Below are 22,134 nucleotides of genomic sequence, written 5' to 3'. Positions count from 1 at the left end.
GTATATGGCGCCGCTCAAGAGGAGTTTAAGTCTGCATTTCTAAAAGAACTTGTTAATACCTGTCGAGACAATCCTCACCCCATGTTAATTGGGGGGGATTCTAATATCCTTCGATATGAGCAGGAAAAAAACAATGACCGCTTTGACACTAGGTGGCCTTTCCTCTTTAATGCTGTTATTGACAGCCTGGATCTGAGGGAGATCACGATGTCTGGCCGTCAGTATACCTGGGCCAATAACCGGTCAGTTCCAACATTTGAAAAACTTGACCGAGTGCTAGTTACCACCGACTAGGAATATAAATACCCCCTAGCATCGGTTCGGGCTCTAGAACGTATTGAGGCCTTATCGGATCACACTCCTTTGCTAACCGATTTTGGACAACCAATCCCATGTTCTAACCGTCACCAGTTTAAATTTGAACTGGGTTGGCTCACTAGAGAGGGATTTCATGACCTTGTTAAGAAAGTGTGGGTGCGTCAACCTCATGGGAACACACCCATTCAACGATGGAACAATCGAATTCGCGCCTTGCGCCGATTCCTTCGTGGATGGGCCAAGCATACTGCTGGCATTTACAAAAAAGAAAAACCACGACTATCTACCTTAATCGGTTCCCTTGATAAAATAGCGGAGGTCAGGCCTCTGACTGCTGTTGAGATTGAGCAAAAAAGCAATCTAAATGAGCAGATTGCCCACCTATTACGCGAGGAAGAGATTAAATGGTACCAACATTGCAAGGCGGATTCGCTTGTGCAAGGTGATGATAATACGAAATACTTTCAAATGCTTGCCAATGGCAGACATAGAAAGAAACGCATATTCTCTCTTGACCAGGAGGAAGGCCGAATTGAGGGGGACGCACCACTTAGAACTTTCATTACTAAGTATTACAAGGAGCTTTTTGGACCTTCAGCTGAAACAAATTTTCAGTTGGATGAATCTGTTACTCATGACATCCCTCAAGTTACGGAAGCGGAAAATGGATTCCTAACCTCCCCGTTCTCTGAGGAGGAAATTCAAACCGCTGTGTTCCAAATGGAACACAACAAAGCTCCGGGCTCGGATGGCTTTCCCGCAGAGTTCTATCAATGTTTTTGGGACGTGATTAAGGCAGACTTGGTTCCACTGTTTCACCAACTGCACACCGAAGACCTTGATATTTCTCATTTAAACTTTGAGGAAATTATCCTATTGCCCAAGATTAAGGAGGCTAATCGTATTCAACAATATCGACCGATTTGCCTTCTGAGTGTAAGTTTTAAAATCTTTACGAAGGTCGCTACTCATCGGTTGAACGGGGTGGCTGACCATGTCGTAAAGCCACTCAAACATCATTTATGCAAGGCCGCAACATATTAGATGGAGTGGTCGTCCTGCACGAAACTGTACATGAGCTTCACCGGAAAAAGTTGAATATTGTCATTCTTAAAATAGATTTTGAAAAAGCCTACGATAAAGTTAAGTGGCCCTTTCTGTTGCAAACTTTGCGCATAAAGGGGTTTTCACCAAAATGATGTCGTTGGGTAGAGAGCTTTGTTTCTGGAGGCAGTGTGGCCATAAAAGTTAATGATGACATTGGCAACTATTTTCAGACAAGGAAGGGGCTTCGCCAAGGGGACCCCGCCTCTCCTATTTTGTTTAATATTGTGGCCGACATGCTAGCTACCCTTGTTGAGCGGGCTAAGCTGGACGGTCAAATCAGTGGTGTCATTCCACACTTGGTAGAAGATGGACTATCTATTCTACAATATGCGGATGACACTATCCTTTTCTTGGATCACGATCTAGACAAGGCAAGAAATCTCAAGTTGCTCTTATGTACTTTTGAGGAACTTTCTGGTCTCAAAATCAATTTTCATAAGAGCGAACTCTTTTACTTTGGTGATGCTGCAGAATCAGCACCTGAGTATGCTGAGATTTTTGGATGTCAGTTCGGACAGTTTCCGATGCGATATCTGGGTATTCCTATACACTATCGGCGTTTAACTATCGCTGAGTGGAAGTATGTGGAAGAGAGACTTGAGAAACGTCTAGCCAGCTGGAAGGCCAAACTCTTGTCTTACGGGGGACGTTTGATCTTGATCAATTCTGTCCTAAGCAACATGGTTCTATATATGTTGTCATTCTTCCACCTACCGAAAGGGGTTCTCCAGCGACTAAACTACTTTAGATCCAGATTTTTTTGGCAATGCGATAATGAATCCAAGAAATATCGACTGGTTAGGTGGAGCGTATTATGCAGACCTAAGAGTCAAGGGGGCTGGGAATTCAAGACCTTGAGATAAAAAATATTGCTCTTCTCAGCAAGTGGGTTTACAAATTACTCTTTGACAATGGGGTATAGCAGGAAATCATTCGCAACAAGTATGTGGGATCCAATGCCATTTCTCAAATTCATTGGAAACCCGGAGATTCGCATTTTTGGAGTGGGGTGATGAAGTCCAAGGAATTCTTTTTCCAATTCGAGACCTTCTCGGTTAGGGATGGTTCTCAAGTTCGATTCTGGGAAGACACCTGGCTAGGGAACAACCCACTAATGGTGCAATATCCGAGCTTGTACAGAATTGTCAGACATAAATTTGTCACGATCAAACAAGTTTTAGGGCAACAAAACCCTGATATTTCTTTCCGTAGGGACCTTCTTGGCCCTCTCCTGGCAGCATGGAATGAATTACTCACTCGTCTGGAGGACATTCAACTGTCAGATGAGCCGGACGTTTTTCGATGGAACTTGCATCAGAATGGCAAATTTTCTGTCAAATCCATGTATAATGCAATGGTTCATTGTGATGTTTCAGTTGATAACAAGAAATTATGGAAGCTCAAAATTCCTCTAAGAGTGAAGATTTTCCTCTGGTTTTTACATAGAGGAGTCATTCTAACTAGAGATAATCTGGTACGACGAAACTGGCATGGTTCTAAGATATGTGTCTTTTGCCAACATGACGAGATTATTAGACACTTATTATTCGAGTGCAAATTCTCTCGGGCAGTTTGGGCCATAGTTCAGATAGCTTCTAATTTATACCCACCATGTAGTGCACGGAATATGTTCGGCAACTGGTTGCGGGGTATTGATAAATAATTTTCTGCACATATTCTCGTGGGAGCGGCGGCCTTATGCTGGGCACTGTGGCTTACCAGGAATGATGTGATCTTCAATAACAAATGCGTCTCATCTTCTATGCAGGTTATTCATGTTTGTACACGATGGCTCCGTACTTGGTCTATCCTGTAAAGGCCGGAGGATAGGGACCTTTTTATGATAACATCTACACGGCTGGAGCGTTCGGCCAGGGAGATTTTCTACCCCTATGGATGGCGGTGTGATCTACGGATAGGACCTACCGCACCTTAGCATCGACATGATTTATTTGCTTCGCTTTGTACCAAATTATTTTTATTATTCTTAGGGCACTCTTAACTTTTTGACTGTGTGCATCTAGCTATGCAGAGGCCGGACTTTCTTTCGATGCGATTGTATCACCTCAATATATCTATTCAATGAAAAATTCTTTATCGAAAAAAGAAGGGAGAAAAGTGAGTATCGACTACATTCAGCAAGTTGAATAATTAGCAACGTTGCTTCTCAGTGAGAAGGAAAAGGGAAAAGACATGACCTGAATAAGCGCGGTGTTCTACAACTTACAGTAAGGGAAATAAACTGTCGAGCGTTTTATTAATACGGTACAAGCAAAGCGAGCGTGGGTCACCTAAGCACAAACTAGCGAAGCTACTCGAGGCTGGAGTCCACGCGGTCGACGGAGCGCGCGAAGGCCAGGATGTCTGACGAGCCGTCCGCGGCCGCCTTCCCGCCGTCCGCCGGCTTGGAGGCGATGGACTCCCGGACCAGCCTCGCCACCGTGGGGCTCAGCGAAGAAGCCTCCTCCTCGTCGGGAGGCGGCTGCTTCGGGTGCTCGTCGTGATGCTGCGCGCTCGCCGGCATTTTGTCCGCGTGACGCTGCTCCATGAGATGGGAGATCGGGCGTTGGCTGTGGACGTGGAGGCGGATAGTGTGCTGCCCGCAGTCGCAAGGTGAAAGTGGTGTGAATCGAGTATTTCGTGGGACACGCTATGCTTGCTTAAGTATACGAGCGACTGGCTCGTCTAGATTGTTCTGGGCAACACGTGTGCTTCTTTCCAACTGCTGCGGTGACGCGTGTGAGCCTAAGAGGTCTTGGGCCTTTTTTTCAGTTCTTTTTTAAGAAGGGGTGGGTATCCAAAGGAAACGGAGCTGGGCATCTTAGATAGGTACCAAGACTTTTAAAGATATCATGGTACCCCATCCGTTTTTTTAATCTATATATAGGATCTGATCAAAGTCAAATTTTGTAAATTTTGATCGACTTTGTAAAAAAAATATCAACATCTACAATACTAAATTTATAGGGTATGAAAATTAATTTCATGATGCATCTAACAATATTGATTTCATATTGTGAATCTCGATACTTTTTTTTTATAAACTTAGTTAAAGTTAATAAGGTTTGACTTTGACCAAATCTTATATGCAGACTAAAAAGAAAAGGAGGAAGTATCACCTTTAATATAGAGATTCCCCCCAAAAAAACCTTTAAAATAATTCGTAAATTTTTATAACTCCATACTTTATTTTTTTCCACAAAATATGCATATTTAATTGTTTTTAAGTTGCTTACCACATGGGCCATGTGGTACAAGATATGCATCTACAATTGTGAAAAATCATACAATCAAATTCAACATGCACATGGAGAGAGAGAAAAACACAAATAAAAGACAAGTCCAACCTAAATAGTGCCAGTAGACCTCATTTCGTGCGGCGGCCTCGAGAGTGGCCAATGAACTCTGGACCTCCATTGTCTTGGTATTTCGGTGTCTTTGGCACCACATGAATGAGGTGGATTTCGACGACATGCCGGTTTCCGCTCAGTCGGTCCTTTAGGCTCATTGGGCAGGAGTTTGTGTTTTGGTGACCTGCCGTTTTGATTAGGGTTAGATCCCTTCCCATGTGGGTCGTTAAAGACTAGAGAGCCGCGAGTACTCGCCTTAGACGCAGGGCCGGCGTGCGTTTGTGTGTGTTGACATGGTTAGCCTTTAATGTATGGCGTTATAATATTTTCAGCCGCTTGAACTCTTCCTCTGTATGAGCGTAGGGTCCACAAGGGCAAAATATAGGGTTTACTCCTCTGCACGAGCCATCCCCGCCATAGCCATCTCAAGTGATGATCAAGCGGGGATGCACTGCCCTGCGCCCAAGCAAGACAGGTGAAGCTGGAGCCACCAACGAGCAAGGAAAAAGGCCCAGGATCGCCGTGTCGCCCTCAAGCGATCGGAGAAAGTTAGATTTACCGCGAAATCTGGACGGCATGTCTCTCTAGACAAGGTTACCCGAGTCGCCGACAATGGAGAAGATGGAACCACAGCCTCTTGGCACAAAAGTAGTGTGCTTTCCTGAACCTTGATCCAGACTCGCCACCACGGAAGAGCCCCCAAGCTCATTCACCTCGCGTGTGCCAGAACTGCAAGACCCGCCTCGAGCTCCCACAAGAGATCATCAAGGCATGCCTCATTTTTTTTTGAAATAAAACATCCTCTTTATTTATTAGTAATAGTGGTTACATCGTCTATAAGAAAATTTACAATATCGTTCATAGGTTCCTCAAACCAATCCTTTGTTTCAGAAAATTTAGCTACTCTAGCAATTTCATGAGCTACTTTATTTGTCTTCCTATTACAATGTTCAAATCTAACTAACGGAAAATCACAAGCCATAAAATAACAATCATCAAACACAGCTGCCACCGCTCCCGCTGTATGTCCTTCATTCTTCATCGTGTCAATTACTTCCATATTGTCGGAGTTAACAACAAGTCGGTTGCTTCCCGCCTTTTGTGCAAATCAAGGCCTGCCTCATAGTTGCTCTCCTCTACCAAGTCTCATAACCGGTTGTGCCCGCACCGGGAAGGAGCAAAGGACGCTGGACGGGATGAAGGAAGGGAAGCAGCGGAATCTGGTGGAGGTGAGGGGCAAGAGGGAGAGTTGCCAAGCAAGTCGCCTACATGGGAAGAGAACGACACAACAAAGCCATCGCCTCCGAGGATGAAACCTTCATCTAGCCCTTTGTGGTTAGATCTGACAATGGTTGTGGCCGGCCTTCCCTTCCAGGAGGTGTCTTTTTTGGAGAATCTTATCGCAGTCTATGTGTTATCAAGGATAGTGTCGGATTGAGTTGCTTGTTACCATTCAACATGACATTTCAATGTCATGCCCCCTTGTTTTTCTTTTAATAATGCATTTTTCTGTGCATCCTTGATGTCTCAACTTATTCTTGACTTTGTTGTTGTATAAACTGTTTAATTGACTTCCGCACATTCCCCTTTATCCAAAAAAAAACAATGGCATGGGTTCAATTATTTTGTTGGATGCACATATTTTTCATTCTTCAATACAAATGCGCACTTTTTATATACATAAAAAAGACTAGCACTCTTTCTTTTTAAAGTAACCATGAAATATGTATCTAACATCCGGGGAGCACATTGGAATACAATATGCACATACACACCTACGTGGTCTGCACACACGAAAACAGATGATGAGGTTATATGCCACCGGATTATTATTTTTCCATAGTAAAGAAAATGTGCATCTTTGTACGAAAATGTAGACACATGTTACTTCAAACATTGAGCCATTCATAGAAACGTCTTGCACGTTAAATATCGAACTTCAGAGTTCACACTAAATTAGATACCGCTGAGTCTACCAGAATACTGAAACATTGTTCTGATCTGCTGGTAAAAGAGTTGCACGCAAAAGCTTAATACGGGCACTCTACCAGAGGTTATAAATGGTACCAAACAGATATACATAACACATACTTTCTTCGTTCCAAATTACTCGTCGCAGAAATGGATGTATCTAGTACTAAAATACATCTAGATACATTCATACCTGCGACAAGTAATTCGGAACGGAGGGAGTAACTCCTAATATTGTTCTGTGATGCGTTTCATAGACAATTCCAGTCTTCAGTTCTTCACCATGAGTTAGTTAATCCTTCAGACTGGTTCTACCTAGCCACTGCGCAATGTGAACAAAGATATTCTGAAGATTGAGTGGACAAGATAAAATCTGTTAGAAATGTATTGCACTTATATATGCACTGTTGTAAGGACAACAACATTAAAACACTTATAACTGAACCGTTGTAATTATTTTTTTCCCTACAGGTGTTATAGAGGTTAGAAGACAGTGCCCTTTTAAGATACCACTTACCTAACAAGAGGTAAGAGGAGTATTTTAATCTCACCTTCCATTGATCAAATGCTTTCTTGCTGTTATATGTGTTATGAGGAAAAAATAATAATTTTAATTCCACATTTCCAATTTATAGATGATGTCCATGTTGACTACCGCACACACAATACATTTCTCATACCAAGGCCCAAGAAAGACGACTTCTTATGGAACAATTTATATGATTGCCGGTAGACATTGAAACTACACATCTCTTCAAAAAGTTTTGCATATCCTCCTAGTTATGTTCAAAACTAAAACTCACTCTTCCAATCAATAAATACATATACTATTACCGATATCACTATAAATATCAATTTATATGATTACAATTACTATAAAATGTAGAGCATATCCAATGATATGTTGTATAAAGATGGTTCATTGGAATTTTGGTGACTAATACTATTCACATATAACTAAAAATATGGTCGTTTATTATAATTTTATTATTAGGCATGCCATGATAATCATTTGACGCAGCTTTATTCTTCAACTTATTACAACATTGATATGCACACATTATTAATGGCACATGAATATTTTTGTCCCAATAAAGAAAGAAAAATTCCATGCATCAATTCGTATTATGATAATTTTTCCCTTAACTAATGATGTGCTTTAATAGTACATAATTTTACTAGGTGCAAACTCTATATTAACCTTATATGGTCATTCATAGCTTGCATCATTTTAATGCCCAGGCTACAGGTAGCTCTATCATGAGCATGTAGTCACTTAGCTAGCCAAGGCGCAAAATGGATGAAAACTAAGAAAACTATATTATATAACAAATCTAATTGATGTTTGCTAAGAAACCTACTGCACGATATCATGCGATAAGCTGGGTTCATTCAGAAGTTATGGCATCTTCACGTCAATTAATTAGCCAAAACAACTGCCCAGAAGACCGAAATCACACAATGTATTAGATAAAGTTGGAAGGTGCGGGTCATAAAGATTGGCCCAACAACCCCAGCCCCTGGCGATTTATGCTATACAGACCTGGAATACAAGATTGCGAGCTACCTGTCGCTCAGGACTTGAATTGCTTTCTCATTCATAGCCTCTTACAACAAGAGCAAACAGCTAATGCAGTACATATTAGTTTGGCATTACATAAAATAGATGGTTCGCATTAGTTTGGGAGCACCTGAATGTTTCTCCAAAATGCAATGCATATTAATTTCAAGGATTGTGATATTTGGCATACGTGTGCCACATAAGCAAAACTGCCACACCTCTACTTCTTTCATTTTAAAGTATCACACGATTCCTCGTCCTTTGACCTCGCCTTCTCCCAAACGACCCCGTAGGCTCGCCCGAGAAACCTGCTTCTCCTGCACATCTCGGACACCCACCCCTGAGAAAACGGTCACTTCTTTACGTCTACCACATGATTTCTCCTCAGGATAAAGTTACCATGGTATTTGTATGCAAGTTATCAGGCATGTGTTGCATAACTTACCGTGCTATTTACATAGAACGTACCAGGTACTATGCTTTAACAACTACACCCCTTCAAAGTTACCACTGTGTTTTGTACACAAGTTATAAGGTCTTCGATGTGTAAAATATAGTGGTACTTACACATAAGTTATCAGGGTATATGTACATCAACCTTCCCCCGGTCAAAGTTATCATGGGGGATTGTACATGAGTTACCGGGTCTACAGTTCGTATATTATCATGATACTTGCACCTTAAAACCTGGATGTGTTTCGGTAGCTTTTTCCATAGGTCAAAAATTACCACGATGTTTTTGCGTAACTTATCACGTCTATAGCACGTGTGTTCATCATGACATTAAACATTATGTGACTTTCCCGTGGCACGCCATGTGTTGTGTTCATCCAAAAGGCCCACGCGCGAGATGAGTGTATGTTTTTAACAACTTATTTTCCTTTGGTAAAAAAGTAACCATCATGTTTATATTGCAAGTTATGCGTGCTTATATTATCATGTTATTTACACAAAAAAATTTGGGGATGTTTTGAACAACTTTTTTCCGGAACAAAAAGTTATCATGGTGATTCTAGGTAACCTATCAAGCCAGTAGTGCTTAAAATATCATGCTATTTACACAAAATTTATCAGGGGTATGTTTCAGCAACAAATTCCCCCCCCCCCCACGGGTCAAAAACTTATCATGGTGTTTAGTTATCACAGTGCATATGTTTTCATGCTATATGCACATAAAAATGCCAGGGGAGGGAGATATACTACCGTGCTATTTACACAGAAGATACCGAAGTATCTTTTCAAAAAAAAATTCCCTACGGTCAAAGTTACCATGGTGTTTCTACCTCAGTTATCAGATGTGCGCTGCGTATATTACCATCTATTTACACATAAATTATCAAATATCTTTTCACATTTGTCTTCCCCAATGGTTAAAGTTATCATGATGTTTGTATCTAAATTATCAGGTCAACGGCGTGAATGTTATCGTGCTATTTACAGAAATTACCCGGGGCGGGTTCAACAAATTTATTCCCAATGATCAAAGTTACCACGATGCTTGAAACAAAAAGTTTTCCAGTGCTAACATATTAAAGGCAAAAACATGTCAAAAACAGTATTTTCCTTAGCTTGTTCAACAATGAGTGTCATAGATGAGGTGGTAAGTTCCCTTTGTTGATTACCTGCAAACCAAAGATCAAATCCTAGTCCAAGCATTATTTTTGCCAAAAATCAGAAAGGCACGTGGGGCCATAATTGACGATTACGAAAATTAGAAAGGAAATCAGGGAAAGAAATCGGGAGGTCGTGCGGGAAAGGAAGGAGATCGAAAGGGAACTGACGGCGCTAGATGCGTGTGGCAGTTTCGCAATCTGTCACACGGTTGCCAAATACATATTTCGTAATTTCAATTGACATTGTTTTATTGTGCATATAAATGTCAGTTGAGTTCCTCTTTTTCTGTCTCGATTCTCGAGGTCTAGGAACTCATAATAGTTTCATCATCCTGTTGGTCATCATCCTGTTGCACCACCACACCCCTACAAGGTCACCTTGCGCTGCATAGATCCCAAAAAGTATTTTTTTTTAGTCTAATCATGTCTTCCGATGCAACTATTATGCATTTAAGAAGGCTAATGAAATGCATTGCACCAGCTGACTAAAGATTTATAGGAGCAGAGTTGTTGGTTCTATTGTAGTCTGCTGAAAACATGACTCCAATCACAGTAAACAATCTTTAAGAGGCAGAAGAATTTTCAACATGTTAAGCTCATGCAGTCATACCTGCCGGTTCTGGATTTCGCGTCACTCAGACGCTTCACTTGACCGAACAAGTACTCGATGCTCTCACTGTGAGTGGCTTTTCTCTTGCACTTGTAATTCCAGACCTCGGGCACAATGTTTCTATCTCCCAGCCTGCCACTTTCTTGAATTTCTACCAAACAACTCACCACAGCCTTGTGCACCCCTTCACCCCATGCAGCACATAGCCCTTGCAGCTTGTCATCATTGACATCAATAATCTCCTAATCACATAATCAAGTAGCAGTGTAAGTTCAGTATCTGTCATTCGAATCAACTGATAGACCGCATGTTATGACTGTGGAAGAACTTAGATATTCAGACAAGATGGTTTAACTGCTACCTTTGGGATACCTTCAACTGTGACAGTCTTGAAGGGATTCCACTCTGGGTTCTGTATATGCCCCTGCCAAACACGGTGTACTTCTTTAGCTTTTTCTCTTGCTTCTTCGGCAGGCAGCTTCTTACGGCATGCCGCCAGGAATGGCCTGTCATCCAATTGCCCTATGTTTTTTAGGGCGATATTCCTTCCTCCAGTAGTACTAAGATCAGTGAACCCCTGGAATACAAACTTCTTGTATCAACTTTCTTTATATATAAGATTTCACATAGTGTGATGGGATGTTTGCTGTATCTGATATCAACAGAGAACAACCGAACCTCAATCAGCTTAGAGTGGATATCAGAAATTTCCTTTCTAGTAGCCTCAAGCTCAGTGTTTAAACCTTGATCAGGATTATCTATAACGGAAAGATCTTCCATAAGCTCATGCTCATCAACATCTTCATCTCCAGATTGCCGTTTCCTTTTCGGCATTGATCTTGGGTGTGCCTGCTTTCACACGACATTTTTAATTAAGCAGGTAACACAGGAAATAAATAAATAGAAGATAGAAAAGGCTCTGTTTACAAAAAATGCAGAACTGGGTTAGAAATTTGGGTGCATAAAGATTCGTCCGGGCATTACATGATACTGAAAATAAAGACACCAAAAAGGTGGGAAATTTTGAACTCTGGTAAGTCTCTAAGATAATACACTGATTCCATATCACTATACTAGTTTAGTACTGAATGACCTGATGAATACAAATGTTCCAGAGACACTACTGCACAAAAAAAATCTTCCAAGATCATTTGAGCTAATAAAATGAAGAACAGAAGACTCCAATTAGGAGAATATTAAACTGCCCACCAAAATCTGAACAATGGTGGCTTTGCAGACAAGTAAACATTAAGGTGCGTTAGGTAAGCAGAACTATTTTCCATAGGCTCCAGCGTCCATGCACCAAATTATTCATGTCATTATGTTAGTCCAAAGCAGCAAAGATTAGCATTTAACAATGATTTACAATTGCTCTACGAAATACTACTTACCATTCCAGAGTGGCTCTGCTGAAAACCACTTCCCTGCTGTTGATCGCTCGATTCCCTTGCTTGGAGCTGTTCCTTCAGAGATTCAAGCTCTGCTGCCAGCTCTTCATTCTTTTTAGTGAGGCTGTCCTTTTCAGCAACCAGTTGGTCAATCGCTGGTCACAATACCAAAAAGGATAGAGCGTAAAGTTTAGCTTGTCAGGTTTATTATGTATTCTTGACTGACCAGAAAAAGTGTGAAGTATCTGTAGTATTTCTATAGTTCGGAGAAAGTGAACTCTCGCTTTTCAGATTATCCTATTTTTTTATGCCACCAAAATCTATCTCTTACGACATGATCTTCTCAGGAAGTATAATATCAAATGATGTCCTTGTCCTTATGAAGTAACAATACCAAAGACAACAGATTTCTGATCTAAACGAGCACTATTCGGTGCAAAGTATATGAAGATCTTAAGAAGAACACAACAGCATTTACCATTCTGTCGTTGCTGGAGATTTTCCCTTTCTTCGATGACACAGTGAAGCGCATTTTTTATGCCAACACAGTCCATGAAGGCATACCTGTGGAACTCCAGCCTGGAGTGAACATCTGAAGCCAGCACATCAAGGGATGTTGGCAAGCGACTTGCATCTCCTGTCTCAGCCATATAGTCTGTGGAAAAAAATCAGGATATAGATCCATTTGGGTTATGTCCACCAAGATGGCCAAAATCAGAATCGGGGGTTGGAACTAGGAAGTCAGTGTACAATTTTTACTCTTAAGTTGCATTATTGGTTATTCCACTGAAGAAATTTAATGAGTATATATCACTTCAATTATATTGTACTGTATACTTTCTTCATCCACACAAAATTTCTTCACTATGAGTTTATGTTGTGCAATAATAACAACTGGAGTACTAGTTACGATGGATGATGATATTGAAAGAGAAGGTCACTTATGTGTCCCCATAATAAAGGTCATTTGGGTCCCACCTAAGGTGTACTCACTTATTTATTCACAAAAACGAAATAGTTTCCTCAAACCATTCTTTTTTTATTTCTGAAATGTAAAAGGAAAATTAAATATTACTTTTTTTAGCAAAAGAGAGGCTTCCCCCCTCCGATTTCACAAAACCAGGTTCAGTACCAGACTGACTTACATCAATACACACCACTAAGGGTCAAGCATTACAGCATTACATGCCAGCTAATAAACGAAGTATCAACCATAGCACCTCCAGACGACATACTGGGCACAAAGTAAAAGCGACAGCATCTGCATAACTACTAATTAAATATTACTTAGCTAATCCAAATCATGTGTGAAGTCAAAGTACTCTCTAAATTGTTCAATGTGCAAGTTGTCTATAGCATAAGATATGCACTAAACTGATCTGCAAGAAAGAGATCAATATGTTAGGAGCACCCATATGCGTCCTATATTTTCAAATAGTGAGAGTACCAGCTTATGCAAATTCAGCAAAGAGTGATGAGGCGCTATTTTCCTCACCGGACAAGAATTCCAGAAAAAATAGGAATAGCATTTGACAATCTAAAAGGAGGAACTATATCTAAAAGGAATACTACCTAGAACTTACATATTTACCTAGTAGAACAGGAATAAGGATAACAGTGTGTGCTTCTTTATTTTACCTCTTCTAGAAATAGAAGAATGCTGACAACAATCACTAAGACATCAACATCTATCAGAACAATTCCCAGAGGAAATAACCCGAACAAAAACACCAGATATATAAGTTATTAGGGTTACAAGTTAGCATGTGATTCTTGAAACGCAAATCCTAGAGGCCGACCATTTTCCATGGTCGTCAATTGTGAGGAAGACAACCACAAAACAATCAGCATCAGGGCAATCACACACACAAAGAGAAGAACCACCTGAGGAAATGGAGAACCAGCAACAATTTGTTGGCTACACGCCTACACCAATGGTCCCGAGCTGATCTGTAAAAGGGAGAACACAAGCAGGTCAGTGAAGGCTGAAGGGGAATACCAGGCAGGTATAGCAGCACAGAAGCTGAATTGTACGGTAGTTAAAAAGAGGTTCACAGGTTCGATTGAGGGCATTCTAAATAATTACTTTCTCCATCCCCAGAAGAATAAAACAAAATAGAAAAGGCGAAAAATAAACCCTCCTTTTGCAATGGAAAAAGAGCAAAAGGAGAAAATCAAAATAATAACAGATTATTGTTCGGTAAAAACGACCTCTTTTTGAAATGAAAAAAGGGCAAGAACCCTAAATGTGCCTGAGCACTAAGATCCGCGGTATACTTTTAGAGAACCATCTCAAATCGAAAGTCTATGAGCAAGAATTTATGTCTAGCCACCAAACAAACCTTCAAAACCCTAAAAGTAACTTCAAAAGCAAAGGAATCACAAATTGGGTGCAGTGGTTCAGAGGCATACAAGAACCCTAACTGCAGGGATTCTGAGGTTCATCCTTTTAAAAAAGAAACCAGACAGATTCAAGCATCTCGGACAGGAAAATATGAATCGATTGCACACGCGAAAAAAAAGAAACTACAACTTTAAGATTTCTTATTGGATTTTCGCAGAGAGAAGAAAAACAGGGGGAGGGGGAGCGGGGGAAGTTAGAGATTACGGGAGCGGGAGGGGGCGCGGGGCGTACCAGTGTAGGCTGGGAGGACGACGTGGCCGGGCCAGGTACTGTGCCTATAATGGCGACTGTCCTGCTGGTTCACTACCGCTTTGCGTCTCCGCAAAAGGATGGCGGGTTTTTCTCTTTCTTATGACCGTTGACAGACGAGTGTTTTTTCTACTGCCCTTATAAAAGCACGAAAGGGCGGAGAACCAAATCATCTCAACCATCAAAACACGTTGATCTAATGGTCCAAATCGTCTAGCATCAAACGCATTTGACACTTTAATTACCCACCACTACCATTGGTTATAACCACTTTTAGCCTTAAAAAAGGTCGCCTAGGCAGAACACCCGATCCCTTCCCCATCTTACGCCCGCCCACGATCTCCCGTTGCTCTCGCAAACAACCAGGTAGTTTCGTCCGCCACCGCCACCCCCCCCCACCAGCCCGGCAGCACTTCCCGCACAACCACCCTTCTCTTCCGCTTGCGTGCTCTTGCCCTGCCCGCACCTCCCACATGGTCTTCATGGCTGCGCCGCCACCTGGCCCGCCTCTGGAAACCGGCACCAGCACGCGACCGGCCATGGATCCGCTCGAGGGGTAAACGGAGCAGGACGGCGGTTCTTGCCGGCGCCAAGGAGCGCGAACAGGAGAGCACCCCGGAGACGTATAATTCCGTTGGCGCGCCGCCGCATCTGAGGGTGCCAAGAAGCACGATCTTGAGGGAATTGACTGATGGTGCGGGATTGGTGGTCCAGAGCGGCGGGCGACCCCGAAAGAACAAAATACTCTGTTTTTGACGTTCTTCTTGGTTCTTTGGCGCAGGAACAGCCTGAGTCGGACTCGCAACACGACATCCATCGCCACCGGAGCTGACGATGGCGCCAGTTCAGAGGCCCTGTTCTTGGCGCATCGTCATCCTCGGTGTCGGCGCCGGCGGAAGTCAGGCATGAAGACGTCTCTGTGATGGCCGGCGGCGATCAGCTTGCCGGGCTGGGAGACGACCCGCAGCAGAAACAGGCTTGCTTCAGTAAGATCAGCAATCCGATGCATCCAGTTCTTGCCTTCTTGGTTACATTTCTTAATTCATCTGATAGGATGAGAGTGATTTATCATCACTAGCGCATGTTGATCGGTACACGCCATGCCGCCTGACTCCCGTCGTCGCCTGTTGTCGCGAAGTAGAAAGCAATACTCCACGAAGTGCTCCGTCACCACGGGGGCATCAACTTTTGCCAGCGCAATGGCCACAGCCCGCAGCGCAAACGGTAGACACAACCGACGCTGAAAGCTTGCCGGAGCATCTCATGTATGTGGCCCGCGGCTCCTCGGCTTGGAGTTGGTTAAGGGACGTCACGGGTCAGCCCGAGCGCCCGCACAGCATCGAGACCTCCAGGATCAGGGACGTGAGCCGTCACGCCGCCTGTGCCTGCGGTCTATGCACCGCGATCAGCCGCCTCAGACAATTGTGCGGCGAATTATGTCATCAGTTGCGGCCCAAGAAGATCCCAACGGGAGCGGGAGGATTTACGTCCTCATTCTCGTTGTTCTTGGCGCTTCATCGTGGTGTCCTGCATGCTGTTCTACATCGTCGCCCAGAAAAGCGAGTACGGCCTGTCGGGAGAGAAGCAGTACAATGTTTGCAACTGAGCATACACTTGTGATGCATTTTTCTGGTTTATAGGTGTACGTGCGTTATGATCTGATGGTGTTGTTTTTTCGTGTTGTTTCTGTTCTTCAGTTACGGTTAGTGATATGGTTCGGGATTTAGCAAAAGGATATAGTTGCATACTAGGGCTCGCAAATAACATTTGGGGTCACACAAGGCCTTGGAATAATCCTTTATCTGCACTTCGGGTTTTTTTTTACGCAGCCCCTGTTAGAATATCACTGTTATGTCTCGTTGTGCCTGGTGATTTATGTATAACTGAAATTATGAATGAACACAACTTGTCATATGTGAGTGCTTGCGATATTCTCAGGTTGCAGTTTCTCCAATGCTGAATGTTTAGTCTCTCCAGACTTCAGATTGCCTCCACTTTGACGAAGTCGAACCAGCAGTCGTCGCCCATTACCAGAACGGGCACCTCGCTCCCCTTCTCCCCTTCGGACTGCCGGCCTCCTTCTCCCCTTTGGACCGCCGGTAATTTACCTTGTTTTCTAGCTTCAATTATCAGTTTAAATCAGTTTATATATGCAAATATTCACCTCCTTTTTCAATTCTGGTCAGTTTAAAATATGGCTATTGAAGATCCATTTATACTTCCACATGGTTTTTAGAATCTGGATAAAATCACTGCAGTAATGTGATTCGTTCAGTAGCTGGTGTTTGGCACTTGGAAACAACGGAATAGAAGTTTTGTTGATGAGGTAAGGTAAGGAAAAAATTATTTGCCCATTGCTTTCTGTTTGTCTGGTTGTGGTAATGATCTATTTAAGCCCATTTCCTGTGGTTGTGAATTGTATTTACCTGCATGTCAAAATAGTATGATAAAATTTGTTTCAGACTTTGAGTGTACTAAAGTTCCGGATAATCAGAAGTTTTTATCACATCATGCAACGATGTAAAACCCAGAAAAATTCAGACTGTATGCATCATTTGCTGTAAAGCCATTACACAGCGCCACCCAGGAGGATCTCAAATGCTCTTAGAGAAACTTAACATAAGTAGGTTAACTGGTTTTTCCTTCTCTTTGGTTTGCATCACTATGTTTTTATCCATGAAGCGTTCAGTACCCTATATCTTTACAAGGAAGGAAGCTAGGCCAGTGTGTTTTGTAATGACATTTAGTTATATAGGCAACCTGCTTGCATAGTATATTCCAACCTCTTTTTAACTTGCCTTCAATGAACAAACGTGATGATACCCAAATTAGTTTTAGGATGACACTACTAGGAGAAACCTTTCGAGATGTACCATTGAAAAGATATCATGTGCCGTTTTAATCTATTATATAGTGCAGAAATACAAATATTCATTCGAGAACAATGTTTTTGAACTTTTCTGGTACTCTCAAGTGAGGTATCTTTTGTGGTCTTGCTGATATACATAAACCATAACCATATTTTGTATGATTCTTGGCATCCTTGGAGTGAAAGACAGTGACTGCATAATGAAGTTTAAATCATATTTCATATGTTTGTTTCGGTTATAACCTTTTCTTTTATTTGCTTCTAGGATCAGTTTGGAATCAGCCTTCTAGATAAGAATAACTGAAAATTGATGTATAATATTTGGTGTGTAATTTTAGTGTGAAAATGGGCTTAAGTTATTTGAATACTATTGTATAAAATGTACTTTTTTTAACCGCCCTTACAAATGAGGAAAAAATATAGTCCCAAGCATTTTGAAGTGAGATCAGCTCTTGTCGTTTCGTTCGTTTTTCAGTTTCTTTTGCCACATGGTTTTGTTAAGCAAAACTATTCAACAAGAAGGACTTCTGTATTTAAACCTTAGTTTAGCTCAGCTGGTTACTTCTATTCGGAGCTTTACTAACGGTTGAAAGTGTTACACTTTCAATTAACACTTTATTTTTGTATTGTCCATTTGTATTTAACCCTTCACAATTTTTGATTCTTGGATCACTTCTGCTGTAATACTATTTGTGCTATACTTTCAATTAGCTGTTTTGAAATTCTGAGCTTTCTATCATATTTTTTGAGTTATCCATGTTGTACCCAATGTATGTCGAATGAACATGGCATGCTGTGTGAGAGAGGGATGGAAATTGCAATTCTTCAGTGTCATATATTTAGAAAATCGCATCTCCAATGTCTGGTCAGGATTGAGGCTCCTTTATCTTTTTTTTTTCTCATTTGTTATAAGCTGAACATTTGTGCTTTCAAACCACATATGATCTAGAATAATCTAGATGCACACCCAGTTGTGTCAGGGGATACATCCCTGTTTAAGGACATAATAAACTCATCTGTAAATGGAAACGCAGTAAGTAGTCATACTCAGGAACCTAAAAAGAAAAGAGAATAAAGCAAAATTCCCCGAGAAAGGTCGTGTAGCCCAGGACAAAATAAGGTGCAGCTTTGGGTAGCGTTAACCATGCCAAAGTAGTAGGATGACCACTTACTGGTGACTGGTGGAGCCACCTGGAACCAGGCCCGCATGTCAGTGCCTGAACGGCACGCGCCCGTACGTCAGGGGAGTTGTCTCCAACGTAGCATGGGCACATGCTTCTTCAATATGTCAGAACCGTCGATGTTAAGGATGACCACCGTGGTTGCCCCCATATCCAGAACCGCTGCTGCCGGGGATAGTTGTCGTGGCTACGTCTGCCTAGCTAGAAGACAAGGTTTAGTGTGGTGCTTGAGGAGGTCCTTCCCTGACAGGCAAGGCGCTCATGGACATTCCACCACTGATGTCCTTGCGGTTTGCTTCCGTCATATTTCTTAAGCAAAAAAGTCGTCATTACTATCGTAATATTGTTTCCTTGCCTAATATTTTGAATTGTGCTTAACCTTATATTATTTTTGCAGTCATGTTTACTTGTGATGGTATTAAGATTCTGATAATGTCCATTTTACCCCGCTGGCATATATGCGCTTTTAGAAGCATTGACTTGATAGTGGAAAGGAATGATGCGTTTTGGGTTATATTGTTTCATCAGTGGATTTAGGGAGAGGGAAAAGGTGTGAACATATGTATGTATATGTAACTCATTGCTGTTCATAAATCTGAAGAACGATCAACGGCAACCCAGAACAATGAAAATGAAATCGTGAAGTTAAATTCCTTGACTATGTACACAAATGCTTAAGTACATTACAAAGTACTCTAGATGACTCAACTTTGTACTAACTTTAGTATAAAGTTGAGTCATCTATTTTGGAACGGAGGGAATATAATTTTCTTAATTATAGCTTTTCTGATACCTCAAGCACAAATTCGTTTGTAATATTTTTAACTTTTATGATTGGATATTTTATCTATACTCCTCACAAAAAAGAATATTTTATCTATAAACGTGAATTTTCACGTGCACGCTTACTGGTTTCAAAAGAAAGAGGCGAAGTATTAGGTGAAATAGGTTTTCGGTGAAAATAGGTTTTCAGTGAAAATCTGAAAATTCTCACGTGGTCCATCGGATCTATAATAAGCGGCTCCGATCAAAGGTGGGATTCTCACGGTCCACTTAAATGAAATTAGTGGATAACCTCCTGTTCTCTTAGTGATTATATAACGAATATCATGTGGGGACGCCATGACGGTTTCGAGACATCCAGAGGCCGCGAGGCACCACGTCAGAGCTCTCATCGGCAAGGAGAGCTCCCGAGGATCTGAGGCGAGGACGCCGCCCTGGGGGAAGGCAACGATATCCACGGCATCCGCCCCGGTAGCTTCACCGACAACGCAGACCATGTGGCGGGGGAGTGGGACTGCGTAGGTGACGCGCACGCGGCAGACTAGCCGCAGCCCGCAAGGATGAAGTCGAGCGGCGTGGTGCTACCAGCGCATCCGTCTGGTGAGCCGCGTCCGTCACAGTTGCGGCCGGATGCAGGCTGCCCCCATGCTTCGTTTTTCTCTGAAAAATTGCACCTCAACTTTACAATTCTATGAAGAAACGTCCAGCACAACCTCTATTATCTCAGAAAATGTACCTGACATGCCTAAGCTTGTGCATTGAGATTTGTTGTCTTGTTAGTGTTGGAGTTATGCAACTCTGTAGTTTTCACAGTGATTGTTCGATGGCGATGAGCAAACTGAAAATCGTAAGTATCTCGTTGTAGATTGTGTCATGAGCTTGTTATAATATATAACCGTATTGTATTTGTATAGATATACGGTTGTATATGTGTAGTCCTTGTATAGGTGTCCTTGTATTGCACGATACGAACTCTGCCTTGTAACCTTTATATAATGATCAATACAAGGCACCACAACGTGTGGTTTCCCCTGTCTTACATGATATCACGCCTAAAACCCTAACCCTAGCCTGCGTCGCCCTCCTCCTTTCGCCGCCACCGAAGCCACCACTCATCCCGCCGACGCGCCCACACTGCCGCCACCATGTCGCAACCCGACGCGGACGCGACGAACAAGGTGCTGGTCGCGGCCAAGGAACGCCAGGATGCCGAGGCCGAGGCCGCCAAGGCCAAGCTGCCTCTTGCGACCGTCGCCGATTGGTCCGGGACGAGCGCGGGGTCCTTCTCCCTGACCTCGCTGCATGCCCAGGCCGTCGGCCTGCACTCCATCAAGGGACATGTCCCCGTCGAGCTCACGTTTGACACCGGCGTTCATCGTCAGTGGCGCACCTTCTTTCGCGCCGCCTGTCGCAAGTACGCCCTCCTGGATCACCTCGACATCGACGCCCCCATTGCGTCGACACCAGAGTGGTCTCTCCTTGACGCCACTATCATCTCTTGGCTCTATGGGTCTGTCTCACTCAGCATCCTCGACGGCGTCATGATGCTTGGTGACGATCCTCTCGTCATTGAGCTCTGGAACAACATCAACGGTCTCTTCAACGACCACAATATCAATCGTCAGCTCCACCTCACGGCCGAGCTCGACGATGTCAAGATGGGAGAGATGAGCATGGCCGACTATCTTCAGAAGGTCAAGTCTCTCTTCGATGGGCTTGCGGATCTTGGCTCCCCTGTTGATGACGCCGAGATGGTGGTCCACTGCCTCAACGGCCTCTCCGAGCAATACGAGTCCGCCGCCGACCTGACCTTTCTCATTCCCAGGATGTCCTTCGCGCAGTGTCGCTCTTTGCTCGCGCTCCAGGACATGAAGCGCAAAAATTGCCGCGCCCGTAACGCGGACACGGCCCTCTTCACCAACGCCGGCACCCCTGCCAAGGGCTCTGGAAAAGGAAAGAATAAGAAGAAGGCCGCCGCTGGAGTCGCCAAGGAGATCTCTGTAACACCCCGTATGTAACTTGCCATATTTCTATTCCAACTCTTGCCATTTTCGGCACCAAGTTATGTTATTTCCTCGTTGTCGGGTTTTTTGTCTTTGTGTGCTTTTGTCTTTTTCATGCATCTCATATCATGTCATCATGTGCATTGCATTTGCATACGTGTTCGTCTCATGCATCCGAGCTTTTTCCCCGTTGTCCGTTTTGCATTCCGGCGCTCCTATGTCCTCCGATGTCCCCTTTTACCTCTTTTCGTGTGCGGGTGTTAAACGTTCTCGGATTGGACCGAGACTAGCCAAGCGGCCTTGATTTACTACCGGTAGACCGCCTGTCAAGTTTCATGCCTTTTGGACTTCGTTTGATACTCCAATGGTTAACCGAGGGACCGAAAAGGCCTCGTGTGTGTTGCAGCCCAACACCTCTCGAAAGTGACCCAAAAACCCACCTAAACCTCCTCCATCTTCTAGATCGTTCGATCACGATCGCGTGGCCGAAAACCGTGCTCAATTTGGAGCCTCCTAGCTCCTCCTACCTATAAAAAGGTCCCTCTCCCCCAAAAATCCGGACGAAACCCTAGCAAAATCGCCCCGCCGCCACCGGACACGTCCGACCGCCGCCGGACGAATCCCGCCGCCGCGCCCAGCCTACCAGCGCCTGCCACGTCATCCCGCCGACCCGCCGCCGCCCGAGGCCCGCGGAGCCCGAACCGGGCCCCCGCGGCCCATCCCGCCA

General features: G+C 43.2%; 1 protein-coding gene and 1 long non-coding RNA gene across 7 annotated transcripts; one reads left to right on the top strand and one right to left on the bottom strand.

The window, feature by feature from the left end:
• Window positions 1-9,903: 9,903 nt before the first annotated feature.
• LOC119299791 (factor of DNA methylation 1-like) lies at window positions 9,904-14,629 on the bottom strand. 4 transcript variants are annotated; one of them, XM_037576936.1, is made up of 8 exons: window positions 14,554-14,629; window positions 13,803-13,868; window positions 12,397-12,573; window positions 11,922-12,073; window positions 11,209-11,379; window positions 10,892-11,107; window positions 10,531-10,772; window positions 9,904-10,304 (listed from the first exon to the last, which is right to left on the bottom strand). In XM_037576936.1, the coding sequence occupies exons 3-8, from the start codon at window positions 12,566-12,568 to the stop codon at window positions 10,295-10,297; spliced, it is 963 nt and encodes a 320-aa protein (XP_037432833.1). In that variant the 5' UTR covers window positions 12,569-12,573; window positions 13,803-13,868; window positions 14,554-14,629; the 3' UTR covers window positions 9,904-10,294. The 4 variants fall into 4 exon arrangements, with proteins under 4 accessions (XP_037432833.1, XP_037432831.1, XP_037432832.1 ...); XM_037576934.1 differs by having other exon boundaries at window positions 14,527-14,571; XM_037576935.1 differs by lacking the exon at window positions 14,554-14,629 and adding an exon at window positions 13,974-14,520.
• A 342-nt stretch (window positions 14,630-14,971) lies between these two features.
• On the top strand, window positions 14,972-19,634 carry LOC119299790. Of its 3 annotated transcripts, XR_005146270.1 has the most exons (5): window positions 14,972-15,265; window positions 15,353-15,557; window positions 16,549-16,670; window positions 16,758-16,902; window positions 19,019-19,634. It is a non-coding gene; the product is annotated as an uncharacterized LOC119299790 (long non-coding RNA). The 3 variants fall into 3 exon arrangements; XR_005146268.1 differs by lacking the exon at window positions 19,019-19,634 and having other exon boundaries at window positions 16,758-17,879; XR_005146269.1 differs by lacking the exon at window positions 19,019-19,634 and having other exon boundaries at window positions 16,510-16,670; window positions 16,758-17,879.
• Window positions 19,635-22,134: the final 2,500 nt, after the last annotated feature.

Source organism: Triticum dicoccoides, chromosome 5A (assembly GCF_002162155.2).
Source record: "Triticum dicoccoides isolate Atlit2015 ecotype Zavitan chromosome 5A, WEW_v2.0, whole genome shotgun sequence".
In the NCBI taxonomy this organism is placed as follows: domain Eukaryota; kingdom Viridiplantae; phylum Streptophyta; class Magnoliopsida; order Poales; family Poaceae; genus Triticum; species Triticum dicoccoides.
This window is presented reverse-complemented; position numbering and strand designations above follow the sequence as displayed.